The sequence below is a fragment of the Phascolarctos cinereus genome, unplaced genomic scaffold, assembly GCF_003287225.1.
Source record: "Phascolarctos cinereus isolate Bilbo 61053 unplaced genomic scaffold, phaCin_HiC Scaffold_2;HRSCAF=192, whole genome shotgun sequence".
In the NCBI taxonomy this organism is placed as follows: Eukaryota; Metazoa; Chordata; class Mammalia; order Diprotodontia; family Phascolarctidae; genus Phascolarctos; species Phascolarctos cinereus.
The window spans coordinates 162,014,519-162,032,324 of record NW_027555625.1 but is presented as its reverse complement, the minus strand read 5'-3'; the positions used below and the strand labels follow the sequence as shown (position 1 = coordinate 162,032,324).

Sequence of the window (17,806 nt, the reverse complement as noted above, 5' to 3'; positions counted from 1 at the left end):
TTTTACCTGGTGTCCAGAATGCTCTCTATCCTCAGCCCTTGTGTCTTGCAAGCCCTGGTTTCCTTCAAGTTTCAACTGAAATTCTTCTTTTTCTTGAGGCATTTCCTGCCCCCCCACCCACCACTGTGGCAAGTTCCTACTCCTTCAATGTTAGTCTGTATTTGCATTATATGTGTTTTGTATAGTCTTCCACATGTGTTTTTATGTTCTATATATGTACATGTTTTCTCTTCCATAAAAATGTAAAGTACTTGATGGAAATGAACATTTTCACCTTTGTGTTTGCATCACCCATGTCTAACAAAGCACCTGGCAGACAGTAGGTGCTTAAAAGAATGTTTAATTCATTGATCTACACCATATGCCACAATATGTTCAAAATGGAAATGTGACCTGAATATAAAATGCCTCACCATTAAAGAATTAGAAGAGAATTGTAGCTAATACTGTCACAGTATGACCAGGGTAGAGTAGAAATTCCTAACCAAAGGGATAGAGGATATCATAAAAGAAAAAAATAGATCATTTTCATTACACAAAATTAAGATTTCATAAAATACCATCAATGCAGTTAGAATAAGGGATGCAGTCAATAGAGAAAAGTCTTGCAACAGATATTTATGACAAGGGTATAATATCCAACAGCTATCTAAGATAGGCACCTAACACAAAAGTCATTTCTCAAGAGAATAATTTCAAATTATTAACAATCTAATGAAAATATGTCCCAAATAATTCACATTAGAAGAAATGAAAACCAAAATAACTCTGAGGTCTTACCACACATCTAGCAAATAGACAAAGACAACAAAAAATGGAAATAGTGTTGGAGGGGTTATGGCAACAGGTAAACTAACAAACATTTTTTTGGGACAGAAAAGCAAATTATGCTGAGAAAAACATTTAAAAATCCATACCCTTTGATCAAAAGATCCATCCCAATGTAACTTTTACATTCAAGTTGGCTATGCAATTTGAGTCTATTTTGATATGTGTTGTAAAATGTTTGTCTAATCCTAATTTCTACCAGACTTCTTTCCATTTTTTTCCCAGAATTTCATATCAAAATTCCTATAATATATTACGTTCTTGGGTTTAATAAATGTTGGCCTACTATGTGAAACTGCTTCTGCTTCTAGCTTATGTAATCTGTTCTACTGATCTACTTTGCTGTTTTTAACCTATACCAAATAGTTTTAATGACTAGTGCTTTGAAGTGTCATGCTATGGCTACTTCATTTGTACTTCGTCATATTATTTCCCTTGTGATTCTTGATTTTTTTTATTCTTCTAAATATATATTATAATCTTGTCTAGTTTATGCTAGCTGCTATACTAATATGGAATGTACTATAGAGTATACTAAGGTGGAATAAAAAAAAAAACTTCAAAATGTAGAGCTATCATATTATTACATTTCCCAATCTTATCAGTTACATTTCCTACTTCACCTGTTCTCTTTTTCGCTAAAAGTGCCTACCTGTTTACATAGAATATCATAAAGCTATCCTTCTTTTATAAAGACAACACTACAGAATTTTATACCATATGTGATTTGTGTGTTTCTCTAGATAGGCAACAGGACCCTCTCACTCTTACCCTAGTCTACCATGACAAAAGGTGCTTCCTTATGAATGATCAGATCTTGGTTACAAATGTAGCATGGGCCAAAAGGAATGGAACAAAGTTGGCCCATATTAGTACAGATGTACCACATTAGCAACTGCCTAACCAAATGGGTTGCAGACACTGGTGATATGTAATGAAGCAAACAAGGTATGAATTTAAAAATGAAAACCATGCTTCCGTTTAAGGCTGAGTAGGAAAAGACATTTGTCTTCACAGCAACCTGTGTAATGGTTTTTAAAAAAACAACAACTTTGAGTCATAATTTCACACTTGAAGTAGTGATATTAGCTCATTTTGTTTATCAATTAAGTTTTAGAATTATTTCCACAATACCTAGACTACAGTGACAAAATACTACCTGGCTAATGCAAATCTAAATTACAGATTCTTTTTTAAATTCAACATCTTATTTTCTTTTTTATTTCTGAAATCATACAGTGCACAGCAAGCTTATAGTTTAAAAGAGCTCACTATGGTGTCATAGTCAGTGATAGGGTGAGGAACCAGCAATTAATGTTAATCTATTATAACACAGACAATAAAAGATAAAACCCACAGGCACAGAGCTTCTACCAACAGTTTTCTAACATCCCTTTATCTTAATAAGCAATTTAAGGGTAATCTATAGCAATTGTAAAGTTAGTAAATAGTTCCTAAAAAAGCAAAGAAAACGAGGCCAAAGCTGGAGAAGAAAAAGAAATGGGTCTTGCAGTAAACCTAGAATTTGAAAAACGGTGGGACATTATGGAATAAACCACACAATAAATAACCATCAGCTAAAACTCAGTGAGACTACTAGAATTGCTGACACCAGAAATACAGCTAAAGACATGAAGAAGACTTCTGCGCTCAAGATCAACAAGGAAAGGCAGAACAAAATTTGGAAGCTAGCAATAAAGCAAGAAAGAAGATGAAAGAGAAAAAAAATTGGAGTTACTGGAAGAAAAGCTGGATTCTCCAGTGATTTTTTTTTCTTATATTAACACAGCAGAAAGAACAAGGTCTCTTTGGCAGATACCTAGGGTCCAGATGATGGGCAGCTAGGTGGCACAGTAGACAGAGTGCTGGACTTAGAGTCAGGAAGACCCCAGTTCAAATCCAGTCTCATTTAGACATATAATAGCTGTGTGACCCTGGGCAAGCAATTTAACTGTTCTCAGCCTCAGTTTCCTCATCTGTAAAATGGTGATGATAATAGCAGCAACCTTTCATGTCTAGTTATATTATCCTAATCATGAGGCTTCTAGTTGTTCTGCTGCAGGAAATCATCCAAATGCATATCTATGGTTAGGTGTAGAGTGCAGGCAATGGACAGGTAAGGAATTTCTCTTTCATTTTCAAAATGGAAATGAATCCAGAATTTATGGAATTTCATTTATGACACATTCAAGGGGCTGCAAGAGCTCCTGAGCCTAGCCAAATCAGCCACCTGTTTCTAATCCCAGAGCAAAGTGAAGGAGAACTACAACAGGCAGCTTAGTCTTTTCTTAAAGACATTGTGTCTTTTGAGGGGGAATGTTTCTCCTGAAGGGAAATTACTTCCTGGCAAAGAGACTGACTGGGCTCTGGTCCAAAATGAGGCTGGTTCCCAAAGGAAGCAACAGGGACACCAAGCCTCATCCAAAAATTTTCTGGCACCAAATGGCCATGCATGTGTGCGTACAAATCATGGATTTAAAAGAAGATTAAAGTGGTAGCCAAAAACAAGTTCAGAAAACCATAGGCCAAATGATGAACTTGACTTCATTAATCTGTAGGAGTTGAAAATGGATTCTCAGGTGTCAATACAACATGCAGCTAGTTTTACTTTTAAAATTTTTGAAAGCTAAAGGTAATGTATTACATATGTTGACTCAGAGAATCTTTTGATAAATTATTAGTACTGAGGAAAAGAAACCCTTTCCATCTTCTCTCACCTATCACTTCCCTATTTTTTTTTAATACCTGGTTGCTTTGAGAATAAAATTGGTTTCACTGGATAAGAAAAACAAATTTGAAAATCAGACATCTTCCTTTGGGAATCTTACTTTGTTTGGAAATTGTAAGGTGAGACCAAGTAGATTTAAGTTGCATTTTAAAAAAAAATACCTAATAGGATTTATAGCCAGTTATATACAAAAGTTAAGAAGGTCCCCAAGCATGATGAAAATGTAATAGTTTAAAGGGCCCCCAGTCAATTTTCATATTAAAGAGAAAAACAGTAAAGGAAATGGGGACCAGCAGTGAAGACACATTAGTTGAGGGGCAGATACTGGGAGAGGCAGAATGGGGGAGTGAGAAAGCCCTGCCCTATGAGCTTGCCAGCTGCAAGTCTCAGGTCATTCATTACTAGCTGCATGACCTTGAGCAGGTCATCACAGAGCAACCCTAACCTGTAATTTCTTTCCTGAATAAAAAAGATGATAATACCTGCCCCAGGTCATGTAATAACACGTCACAGCGTCACTTGTGAGAATCAAATGAGATACTGGATGGGAATATGTACTGCAAAAAGTCAAGCTCTACACAATGTAAAGCACTATTTTTTCCACTAGATTTTAAGTTTCTGAAGGGCAAAGACTGTGTTTTCTTTCCTTCTGTGTCTACCAGAATGGCTAGAACACTAAAGCCAACATAAATGTTGGCTGAAGTCAATGGGGTGCAAGCTCTAGTAACTCTCATTATTCCTTGATGAATCTAAATGACTGAGGACATAGGGAAAGTTTAACAGGAGCAGGATGACCTGAGCTGTCATCATCTGTTCCCTCTGCATAGTCAAGGAGGTAAGTAAGTAAAGGCTTGCCTATCTAACTACCTAAAACAAAAGGTTCGTTATGAGACAATCCAATCTAACCAGCTCCAAATGCACCATCCTGAGAGAATGAATTTCTTTTTGTCTTTAAATGTTCTGCCTTTTCCAAAATCCTTCTCTGAAATCACATTTTGGTAATATCTGTAGTTTCTTAATGGTTATGCCAAGAAACCATAACATCCCAAAGACAGTACAAAGCTGAACAAATCTTCAGCGTAGGATAATGATGGACTGTGCATCTACAATGAGAGAACCAGTCTGGTCAGAAAAGTTCATAGCCACATTGCATACAAGATCAAGGGCCTATAATTTTATGGGTGGATAAAAGATCCACATAGATGGTATTACAAGTCCTTGGAGAACTGAACTATTAACAGGGCAAGAGACTTCAACTTGCAAGCCCTTGACTGAAGCCCAGGACACCAAATAAGCAGCATCTGCACGCAGTGGAAAGAACTCAAAATCAGGTTCACGCGTGATTTGTGCATTGACTATAAAAGTTAAAGGGCAGGAAAATGGGGAAGAAAAGGAATGATAAATATGTATTGGAACTCTTCACAGAACTTTTCTTCTGGTTAAACCCAAAGAAACAACAATGATCCTTTTGCCAACAACACATTTTCCTACTTCAAGTATCATAACTGGTTCTCTCTCCTGCGTACTATGGATAAATATTTAAGTTATTAATTTTTATTTCTAAGATGTCTGCTTAAATTAAAGCTAAAGGAAAATGCTAAAGTTGAAATCAATGAGTCATTTTGAATGAGTGCTGAAGTCACTTCCAGCACTCTTGTCTTGTGCACCGTCTTGAGAATCTTAAACAATTTCCAAAGTAGGTGCCTTCCTAAGAGTCAGTGCCTTAAGGTGCTGGACTAAGAGCCTAGGTCACTTGGTTCTGGATTTGGATCTTTCAATAACTAGCTCTGTGACTCCTGGTGAATTGCTTCACACACACTGCTTCCCCCCTCCCCACCACTCTTTTCTCTGCCTCATCCTGACTTATGGTTTTCACATCTGTACAGTGTTAGTTTTGGCATAGGGTAGGTTACATGATTTGTGAGGTCCCTTCCGACTCTAAATTCTATTACTTTTATGACAATTCTTATCACTTGTTAATTCAAATAGAGAAGTTATGTTATTTCAGATTCATTTTCAGTTCATAGAAACAGACTCATTACAACAAAATTCTACTGTGCCCAAAATGTAGATACATATTAAATTGTCCTGAATCACACCGCATACTCTGGTCTTTTAAGACAAAGCATTTACTGTGGCACTCCTTAACGTTTGCTTTAGGATTAGCATATGTTTAAATTCTTTTTGTGAAGGTTAGTTTGTGGTTTTCCCCTTATGAATATCAGAATATGAATATGTGGTTTTCCCCTTATGAATATCAGAATATTTTCTCCAATTTAACATGGATCAGAAGACAAATTTGAATAAAAGGGACTCAAAAATGCCAGTAAAGCTATAATTCTCGTCATGCCTCACATTGTACATTTTAGGTATGGTTAGTAATTTTGTGTGTTCCGATACTACTTTCCATAACTAAAATAAAATATTTTAACATAAGCTAACTGTTAATTACAGAGAGTCTTCCTCTTAGTAGATACCCATTAAATATTTAATGCACTGAACTGAACAAAGCTTACACAGGAATTCATTTAGTACTACCAAGAGGTTTTAATTTTTTCTCTCTATCACTTTATCTCTATCTTCTCTATTTCTCTATCCATTCCTCTATCTCTAATGTATAGATGCAGATTTAAGCAACTTATTCAATTGCTATTCTTGTCCTTATGTAGATTTGTATGTATGTATGTGTGTATGTGCATGTGTATCTACCCATTGTCTTCTGGATCAAATCTCCATCCCCTGCCACTCAATACCATTCACAATCTAACCTTTCCCTACCTTTTGGATCACCATCCATTACTCTTCCACTCATAAATCAAACATAAATCTTTCACTCAGCTAAACCAGTCTACTTAGTGTACTGCCCTGCAATCTGTGTTACTTGTCCTCCTTTGTTTCTTCAAATCCACTAAGCTCTCAACCAGATGGAAACTCTTATATAAAGCCTTCCCAACCAGTGAAGCAAAAACCATTTCCTGCCTTATCTAGATAGGTTCTAGGTCAGCAATTAGTGGTTACCTCTAGTGGTTAAGACCAAGTATAAACAATAATGTCACAAAAATAAAAGATTCGACTTTGACCTGAAGATGTGAAATAAGATGATATTATGGGTCAATGCAAGTATCATAACCAAATAAGCAACCAGAGCTAAAGGAGACAAGCTAATACAAGAAGAAGAAAGAGTAGATCTCTGGAGGCAATTTCCTTTATTTGCTACCACCTTCTTGTCAGTGGCAGCCTTCTAAGCTAGAGAGATGTATGATTCATGCCCTTCTTCACTAATGAATGAGTGAATGAATGAAAATGTGCATACTCTATGCTAAGCACTGGACATACAAGCAGAAAAGTCAAGGAAGTCTGTAGTCTCAAGAAGCTCATATTGTAGTTTCAGAAAGTTCACTTCTAGGACAGAGGCAGAGGCCTCAAAGTTCTAGTAAGGCAGTGGTGGAGAAGATGGTAAAGTCCAAAGATCACTGGATTAACTAAGGAGACAAGATGACAGTGCAGGAGGATCCCAGGAAGTGGGGGCAGGGCAGACGGTAGGGCCTGGTGTATGTCCACCTCACTGGAAGGAATAGAATTATGGATTCCTACCTCATCCAAGACCTGAGAGCAGTCAAAAGTCAAGGCAAAGAGGGGAAGTGGGGGAGGAAAGAGGGAGTCCTCTAATGGCAGGTCTTCCTGTCTTCAGGAATGTGGTGGTGGGTCATGAATTTCGGCTTCAGGTAGCTTGAACACCAACCCCTCTATAACTTCGTCCTCATTCTACTCATCACCATACATTGCCTTGTCTTGTTGTTACAAGTATTTCATTTATGTGTTTTGACCTACCCCCATTTGACTATAAATTTTCTGAAGATAAAGACTCACATACCACTTCTTTTATACATCCCCAGCATTCAGCCCAATGCTGAACACACAATAATCAGTATTTCCTGATTTGTTTTTCTTCCAATCTAGATGACCTATAGGCAATGCAATTTCATTCCTATTTTTCAAGCTGGGGGTTCGACATCATTTTCACAAGTTTAGTATCTGGACTTAAAAGTCAACCTGTTCAGCTGGCCCCAAGTAACAAATATGCTTTTCATTGCTCTTCCATTGTCAACTGTGAATTCTTGATTTAACCTTGAAAATCTCTGCACCTGGTAAGTTTGTAACATTCAAAACAAGAAATAAACAGTAGAAATAAAGCTTTAATTCAGCATTATTTTGTTAAATCACTGGAGCAGGGAATTTATTTGCTGTTGTTGTTCATTTGTTTCAGTGGTTTGCTCTTTCCTTCTCCAGCTCATTTTACAAATGAGGAAACTGAGGCTAAGAGGGCTGAGTGACTTGCTCAAAGTCACACAGCGAGTATGTGTCTGAGGTCACATTTGAACTCAGGAAGATAAGTCTTCTGACTCCAGGCCCAGCACTCTATCCACTGTGCCACCTAGCCACCCAATAAAATATTTACTTTTTTTTTTTTAATAAAGCAATGTAAGTCATTTTTTCAATTATGTTTTGATTCATAGAATTTCTTTTATAACAAGTGGTAAAATAAGGGCGATAGTAGTCTGTTACATGACATCTGAATAATAAATCTTCCATGCACCTGGGATCAACAGAGAGAAATCTTCTGTTAAGCCATGAGAACAATATATAATACTCTTAATAGTGCATATGGAAGCCATCTTCTATGTAGCCTTAATAATTAAGATGAAGGCAGACCAGTATTAGTAATCTCACAGCACAGTGAAAAGGCATTGAATTAGGGATCTGAGGGACTTGTTTTCAAATTTTGCCCAAGACACTTACTAGCTGTGTAACCCTGGCAGGTCAACTTAATCTATTTATCTTTCAAACATCAGATATACAATCTAAAGCTCACTTTATGACAATTGTACTAAAATACAAACCTATGCCACTAAATAGCAAGTTATATAGCCAGTGAGCTACTTCTAGCTTTCTTTGAGAAGTCAGCCACTGATGAAGGGCCTGATATTCCCAGGCAGTAAATCCTTATGGAAAGTAAGAGAAAATGTATTGGATTAGGTAACAGGAAGCCTGAGTTATAATTTCAACCCTGCCAAAATGACTATTTTACCTGGGGTAAGGGATGGACTGGATGATTCCTAACATCCCTGGCTGCTCTAAATTCCACAACACAAGTACATTTACACATCTAACAACCACATTCCCTGTTAGCCATTATTAGGTAAGGCATTCATTCTATGGGGCCTCTGGGCAGTACTTAATTAATTTCTGCATGAAAACTGAGTGGGTCTTTGATGACTTCCAAAAGTAAAGGTACTTGGGAGCTTTCAGATTAGTATTTTTTTTTTAGGTTTGCTGATCTAGATCTCATAGATAAATAAGCTACTTTATGAATGCCCATTAGATCCTTTGGAACTCTCACTTACTAATAGATTTGGCTCAAATATTCTGTCAGAGTCCCTTAGCTACATGATTTCTGATGGGCAAGAAAATTCATAGAATCACAGAGCCCTGGATCTTAGAAACAGAAGAGCTCTCAGGACACTATTCCTTGATTTCAGGCACAGAAAAGACTGTTTATTCCCTGTTTTATAGGTGAGGCAACTGAGGCCTACAGAAGCTCAGTGATTTGACCATTATCATACAGTTTTTAAGTCAATTTATTCAATCATTGGTCTCGTCCTCGTTGTTTCTCAAAAAGCGAATACTGGTTTTAGTGTTTGACATATTCCTGCACTGGAACCCTGGAAATACTTATCTCAACTGCTAAAAAACTGAAGAGCAACCCCAAAACATTCAAAATAATATTGCAATTAGTAATCAAAACTGAACTCTGATAATCACTTACCCTGGGTTGTACAACATGACAGCTGAGAGATTTTCACATGATTTTGAGAGGTCAGTCATTGACAAACTGAAGGAAGACAAAAGTCCACTCTAAGAACAGAGCACAAAGCATTTCTGTTAACTTTTTCAATAATCAAAACCTAGCATGTATATTATCTAAACAGCCTTTTTTATTGCTGAAAACCAACCACACAAATGAGAACTATCACACTTCAAGAGGTTTTTATTTTCTTGGTGTAGGTACTGGTCGGCCCAAGGCAGAATGCAATTTCTCCATGCCTGAGTGGATAGTCTATGTGAGCTGTCATGGCTGAAAAAATGTATCACTTGGAAGCCAATGAGCAGTGCTGAGAAACCTCTCTATTTAGCTAGGCTGGTCCTTGAGTATCAGACACAGTTCATCTCTAAGCCATTAAAAGCTTTCCCAGTTTGGTCAGATCTTCCAGAGCTTACACATTCTGCTAGCAAGAGTCTTACTAGGACATCTCCATGTTATAAAAATAGACTTTCAATGAAAGGCACAAATATATTTTCCTTTTTAGAATTAAAAGTACTGATGTATAGGAGGCACAGGAATGATGTATGTCCATATGTAAACACTTTCCAAACCAAATTCCCCAAGTCATTTAAGTAGGCACATGGTATTCTATAGGGACAGATTACAGAGGGCTCGGTGGATTGGGAAATTCCCCCTAATACTCAAAATAAAGATGGGGGAGAGGGTTCAATTGCAAGATTCTAAAGTTAGATTTGGGAGCTGGACGGCCATTTAGTCATATAACCTAACTGTAAAAATGAAGAAATGAAATCCAGGGTACCTTGCCACATAGGTTACCAGGAGATAAACAGCAAAGCTGAGATTCATACCCAAGTTTCCTGACTCCAAATCCACCTTATTTTGTAGTATACCATTTGTCAAGGTGAGGATAGACTGCCTGGACTATTGCAACAGTCTGCTAGTTGGTCTCCCTACTTGAGACCACTAGTCACTTTGATGTCAAATTAATCTTCCTAAAGTCCAAACAATATCACCCCTCTACTCAATAAATGCCAATGGCTCCCTATCGCTTTCATGATCAAATATAAAATCATGTTTGTCATTCACAGCCTTTCACAACCTGGCCCCTCCTCTACCTTCCCAATCTACTTACACCTTATTATCCCTTGCATCCTGCATACTCTGTGATCAGACACTCCCTCTCAAGATTCTGGCCATTTCCATTGGCTGTCTCCCATGCCTGGAATTCTCTTCCTTCCCATCTCTAGCTCCTAGGATTCCTGGCTTCCTTCAAGCCCTAGATAAAATGCCATCTTCTATAAGAAACCTTTTCTTATCTCTGTAATACTAGTGTCTTCATTCTACTGATAATTTCCAACTTATCCTGTATATCTCTTGTTCCTACATAGTTTTCTCCAGGTTGTCTCCCTCATTAGACTATCAGTTCCTTAAGAGCAGGGACTCTTCTTCATATCCCCAGTACTTAGTATGATGCCTGGCACACAGTAAGTACATAATAAATGTCCTCAGTGACTGAATGAAATTAGATAGTTACAATCTACCATACCCACAGAATTCCCATTTTTTACATGAAAGAAGGCAATTAATGTACCTAATAAAATCAGGGCGGTTTGGAGGAGCTGAATTGTGGGGGTTCTGGTGTGCTTTGACTACTACTCTAGATGATATCTATCATCTTCCCCAAATAAGTAAAGAGCCAGAAACAGAAAATCCATAAAATCAGCACTGCCCACAGAGCGGGGGTGCAGACCCCTGGCTCCACAAGCCCTCCCCCCACCCCCCTTAACCATGCAAGTGGTTCTAACACCTAGGAGATAAGAAGCAGCTCCAAAATTCAGACTAGTCAAGATGTTTTGCCTGTAATTAACCTAATTTCTCTCACCTTTCTCTTTTCTCTAAGTTTGGCAGCTTCCTTGGGGTGGTTAAAGCGAAACATGTTGGTTCTCCCAAGAAGTATAACAGCACCTAAGAAAACATATGTGTCATCATTAACATCCAACCATGACTCAAACAATTAGCTGGCTGCGTCTGAAGTTGGATTTCTACAACTGAAACACAATCTCCAGTTAATGACCAAAAGAGAGAAAAAGGGTTGGGTTTTGGTTTTTGGTTTTTTTGTTTGTTTGTTTGTTTTGGTAATTTAACTTATAAAACCTTATAAAAATGTAAAGATTTTGCTCTTTTGGTTATATTTAAAAGCTCTGAATGATTCTTATGCTTCTAAACTATAATAGATTGTGGCTCTGTGTGTGAGAAATGATACATCTAAGGCCCTGTTGTATAATGAATGTTATGGTTTTTAACACTTGGTATCTACTAATCAACTAGACTTTTAATCGGTCAAAACTTATTTTGTGGAAAAAGAGAAAGATCCCAACAATGTTTTTTTTTGTTTGTTTGTTTGTTTGGTAGCAAAGAACTAGACATAAAGTGGGTGGCCATCCATTGAGAAATGGCTAAATAAACTGTGCCATCGAAATAAAATGGAATACAATTACACTCTAAAAAAATGAGTATAAGAAAGTCAAAGAAATATTAGAAAAATTAAATGAACTTGCAGAGTCAAGTAAGTAGAACCAGGAAAACAGTATATACAATAATCACAAAAACATAATCAAAAAGAAACAAGGAAACAAAGTTGAACAATGTTGAAAAGGAGATGAAGAAATGCACCTCCTTAATTTTAGGGAGAGATGGGATAATTTGTGTGGAAGAGTACACACACCATTTCATCAGCTTAGTTTGGTTTAATCACTTTTTTTTCTTTCCTACAAGAATAAGAATAGATTACTTTATAAAACCACCACCACAACGGGGGGGGGGGGGTGGTAAGAGGAGTAAATCCAGAAATAACTGTGATGTAAAAATAAAAGGCATCAATTGAACTTTTCAAAAATTAAACATGTCCTTCATTTACTGATGCAATTCACCAAAATTATGGGCATATATAACACATAAAACAATAATCAATTATGTCAAAGGACAGTCATTAATTACAGCTGATCTGATTTTTTGTTGTTGTTTATTGTTGTTACTGCCCAGAGAGATAGGTTCTGTAGACCTCTTGTGTACATTATTGAAATATTAATGGAAAAAAATTGGAGTGCCTTTTCACTCACACATTTCGTGGCATTTTAGGCCACCAAGAATAACTATGAATCATATATCCTAGAAAAGCAAAGCTCCCATGTAGCTGCAGGATATCTCTTTTATCTTTCCCCAGTAAGCTACTGGTTCAAGAAAAATCGTGATATTTACAAGGTGTTGGACACAGTATGGTATAATCAAGGGAGAGCTGAACCTGAAAGTTGAAAGAATTAGGCTCTAGCTCTTGTTCTACCACTAACCTATTGTATAATCTTGGACAAATCACTTCATTTCTCTGGGCCTCAGTTTCCTCGTCTGTAAGAAAAAAGGGGGTTGGATTGATATAAGTTCTAAGGGGCCTTCAAGAGCTAAAGTTAAATGAAATATTCCTTGATTGTGAATCTGATTAATCACAGTGGATGGACTTTCTGTAAAATAAGAACCATATTTAGCCCATATTAAAATATAAATATTGTGCCTTCTCTAACTACTTTGTGTAGAACTACTTTACATTTGTGTTGAATATACTTATATATGTACATGTTGTTTCCCCTAATAGATTATAACCTCCTTGAGACCAGAGACTGGACTACTTCATTTGCAGAATGGTGCCTGAAACACAATAGGCACTTAATAAATGCTTGATTAGTGATTTAAATATATATTTCTCTCTCAGTGACTGCTTTAGAATTTATAAACCATCTGAAAATACATAAATTCCATTTTTTAAAAGATGATGTAAATAAAAAGCTGAAGAAAAAGAACTACTTTTGTGTTTAGGTAAAATTCAATGGAGTTTTGGTATCATGCTTGGCTTCTAATTTTGGAGTTCACAATATGGACAGAAAGAGAAAAATTGAAAATGTGACCATTTTTAACATTTCATGTTAAAGAGCAATAATGTTTAATATTACTATCAATTTCATCTGTGGAACATGGAAGTTAAGCTTCCACAAACTTCAAGAAGGAAGTGTTGATCTTTCTAATAACGCTCCCATTTTTTCTCCCTACCAAATACAGATAAATGAAAATATCTGCTATGCTACTTGGCAAAATTATTTTTCAGATTCAAATCCGAGGGTACAAGCAATGAAGATGTTTAAGATCAGTCTTTTCCAAACAGTTCGTCACAATACTTGGTGAAGCATAAACATGTAGCAAAAAACAAACAAACAAAAAAAACCCAACTGACTAGTTCACTAGAGAAATCCAAAAGACAGGCTGATTTGTGTTCTATGAGCTCTTTGTTCTGGATTTCACTGGCTTTGGAACTCTCTATTTCCAATATTATATAAACTGTTTCATAACTGTCAAGGAAAAGCAAGAATGTCTCTGAGGGAAGGCAGGAACTCAAAAAAACAGAATTCACCTAAATGCGTTCTCAATACAAAGGTCCAGGAAAAGGATTTCATTTCCATCCCTACTTCCTTCAATGGCAAATTGGTTTGTATATGTTTAAATCTTCCCTCAAGTTTAAAATGTGTCTTGAATATTTATCTGCATTGAGACTAAACACACTGAAGGCACATTTTTGGTGGCAAAGACATGTTCTGATGCTAGTTTCTGTTTCCTTTGATCAGCCTTCAATCAATAGAATAGGAACAAAAATCCAACAAAAACTAAATTTGATAATATTGTGATTTAACAGTTTTTAAAACCCCATCTTCTAAGCAGTGGTGGGAAACAAATAGGAATGGATCTCTGTCCACAGTATAATGATGTAGAAACCCAAAATTAACATTATCTATACTGTAGTTTCACCAGTTCGGTGGCACAGTGGATAGAGTGTTGGGCCTGAAGTCAGGAAGACTCATGTTTCTAAGTTCAAATCAGACTTCAGACACTTACTAGTTTTGTGACCCTGGGCAAGTCACTTACCCCTTAGCTATAAAATGAGATGGAGAAAGAAAGGGCAAACCACTTTAGTATCTTTGCCAAGAAAAAGAAATTGAAGGAATTAGAATAGGCAAAGAAGAAACAAAGGTATCACTCACTATAGATGATATGATGGTATACTTAGAGAATCCTAGAGAATTAAGCAAAAAATTACTTGAAATGATAAACAAATTTAGCAAAGTTACAGGATATAAAATAAACTCACATAAATCATCGGCATTTCTATATACTACTAATAAAACCCAACAACAAGAGATAGAGAAATTCCATTTAAAGTTACTGTAAACATTATAAAATATTTGGGAGTCTACCTGCCAAAACAAACTCAGGAACTATATAAACACAATTACAAAACACTTCACACAAATAAAGTCAGATCTAAATAATTAGGAAAATATCAGTTGCTCATGGGTAGGCTGAGCTAATATAGTAAAAATAACAATTCTACCTAAATTAATTTACTTATTCAGTGCCATACCAATCAAACTACCAAAAAATTATTTTATAGAGCTAGAAAAAAAACAATAACTATTGTGCTATAAGAAATGATGAGCTGGAGGACTTCAGAAAAACCTGGAAAGACTTAAATGAACCAATGCTGAGTGAAATGAGCAAAACCTGGAGAACACTGTATTGTGTGATGACTGACTTTGATAGACTTTGCTCTTCTCAGCAATGCAAGGATCTAAGACAATTCCAAAAGACTCATGATAGAAAACGCTATCTACATCCAGAAAAAGAACCACAGAGTCTGACTGCAGATGGAAACATACTATTTACTTTCTTTTTTTTGTTGTTGTTGTTTTGTCTTATTTCTTCTTTCTCATGGTTTCTCCCATTAGTTCTAATTCTTCTATACGTCATGACTAATATGAAAATATGCTTAATACAAATGCATAAGTAGAGCCTATATCAAATTACATGCCATCTTGGGGAGGGGGAGAAGAGGGAAGGAGAGAAAATTTAAAACTCAGAATCTTATGGGGGAGCTAGGTGGCCAAGTGGATAGAGCTCTGGCCTTGGAGTCAGGAGGACCTGAGTTCAAATTTGGCTTCAGACACATAACACTCACTAGCTGTGTGACCCTGGCCAAGTCACTTAACCCCACTGCCTCATCAAAAACAAAAAAATCTTATGGAAGTGAATGTTGAAAACTAAAAATAAGTAAATTATTAAAAAAAATTTTAAATCCAAAATAAGGTCACAAAGAGTCAGACCTGATTGAAACAAATGAACTGCAACTACTGTATTTTTATTTTGTTAAAATTTCTTAATTATATTTTAATCTGTTTTGGCAGGCACTTGAGAGTTGTATTTGGGATTTTATCAACGAATAATGACACCTCTGGAAGTCTTTTCCAATCTCCCTTAATTCTAAGGCTTTCTCTCTATTATCTCCAATTTATCCTATATGCAGTGTATTTATACATGGTTCTTTGCATGTTGCGTCCTCCATTAGACTGATATCTTGAGATCAAGGGATTGCTTTTTTTTCTTTTTTCATATCACCTCACACTTACTCCATAAGGCTTAAGAGACTCACCTTTCCCTGACCCTGTACTCTAAACAGAAGACCTCACCACTTAGATCTCAACTATCTCAACTCTGTTCATTAATCTATTTCTTTTTCTTTTACTACTTTCACTACTGATATAGCTCTCTCAAATGACTTTCTTACTGACAATGAAATACAAAAAATATGACAAAAAATACAATGGCATTTTTCTATCCTTACTCTCCCTGATCTTGCAAGTGCTTGACATTGCTGACCATCATCTTTTTCTTGATATTGGATCATTCCCTTAACTTGGGGGATAAAATGCTGGTTTCTCATCCTTTTCCTGCCCCTTGTATGAGTCTATCCCCCAAGATTCCAGCCTCAGCCCTCCCCCTCTTCTCTATCTACAGGTTTTCTTGGATGATCTCCATCTGTCCTTACAGCTTTAAACATCAGCTCAACAGAGATTATTTTTCTAAGTCAAAATACTCCATCCCAAATCTCTCTATAGAACTCCAGTCACATTTCCAGCTGCCTGTATGTATTACCAACAAAATCAACATGGTCCAGACTGAATGTCCTTATATTTCTTTTCCTAATTTCTCTATTTAACTATTCTCCCAGTCATTCTTTCCTCTTCCTCAGTCTACACTTTAGATAGGCTGTCAGGTCCTTTTAATTCTCTATCTAATTTACCCCCTCAAATATCACTACTTCACTGAATGGCTCAGGGTGCAATAAATATACTGGAGACTAGGGATACCTAGAAATAGGAAAGATTTAGAAAAGGAATGGTGGTGGGGCAGCTAGGTGGCGCAATAGATAGAGCTCCAGCCTTGGAGTCAGGAGGACCTGAGTTCAAATCTGGCCTCAGACACTTAACACTTACTAGCTGTGTGACATTGGGCAAGTCACTTAACCCCAATTACCTCCCCTAAAAAAAAAGGAAAGGTGGAACGGTACCTAATCAACCAATCAACAAGCATTTATTAAGTACCTATTACATGTCTAGCACTAAGCGAAGTGCTGGTGATACAAAGACAAAATTGAACACAGCATTGTTTTCAGTAGGGAAATGGGTTTCTAGTTCCACACAAGTTATAAATGAACATTTTGAAAACAATCTCCTAGAAAACAGACTAGCAATGACACCAAAGTAGTTTTTTTTTAATCCTAGAGTTAGCACAGATCTTGGAAGTCATCTAACCTGAACTCCTATCAAATGTAAAAGTTGCCTTCTAGAACATCTCTGACATGTAATCTAAGCTGTGATTGAACACTTCTAATAATTAGGCTGTCATTATCTACCTCAAAAGTCAAAACATATTTTTAGATAGTTGGCTATTTTAATAAATTCCTTGTTATACAGTTTGGAATTACAGATTATATTTAAACCCCCTTCTCTGTGATAGATGTTCATGACTTCTGGCAGCCAAGATGATTGAGCAAGTAGTAAATCACCGTTAACTCTTGCATATTTTCACCTCCAAACAATCATAAAATAGCAGCCCCAAACAAAGCCTGGAACAGCAGAACCAGCAAAAAGATGGGGGTGAAACAATCTTTTAACCCAAGAAGCCTAGAAGATTGGTAGGCAAGGTCTGTCTCACTAGGGTAAAAGGGGGTGTACAGTAAAGGACAGGAAGTGTTTCCAGCAAGCATAGCACCGGATATGAAAACCTCAGGGCAACATCAGTTCACACCAGGTAAACAGCCAGGACCTGCAGCCCCTGGCACAAGATGCCTGAGACAATGCCCCTTCCACCCTGGGATCACAGCTCAAATTTAAAAGGAAATAAAAAGTCCAAAAGAGATGAACATAAAACAAAAACAAAAACAAACAAATAAACAAACAAAATTTTTTTTAAAAAAGAACCTCACCAAAGAAGGTTTTGGTGATAGGGAAGATCAAGACACAAACTCA

The 17,806-nt window shown here is 36.6% G+C and overlaps 1 protein-coding gene across 4 annotated transcripts in view; it reads right to left on the bottom strand.

Annotated features, from left to right (window-relative positions):
- Nucleotides 1–17,806, bottom strand: part of KIF16B (kinesin family member 16B) — a 350,941-nt gene that overhangs the window by 133,931 nt on the left and 199,204 nt on the right. For all 4 annotated transcript variants that reach the window (XM_020986360.2, XM_078149707.1, XM_020986316.2 and 1 more), the window contains exons 16-17: nucleotides 11,284–11,366; nucleotides 9,384–9,472 (exon numbers count right to left, since the gene is read on the bottom strand). In XM_020986360.2, the coding sequence (XP_020842019.1) occupies nucleotides 9,384–9,472; nucleotides 11,284–11,366 (172 nt within the window). The remainder of the gene's footprint in view (nucleotides 1–9,383; nucleotides 9,473–11,283; nucleotides 11,367–17,806) is intronic.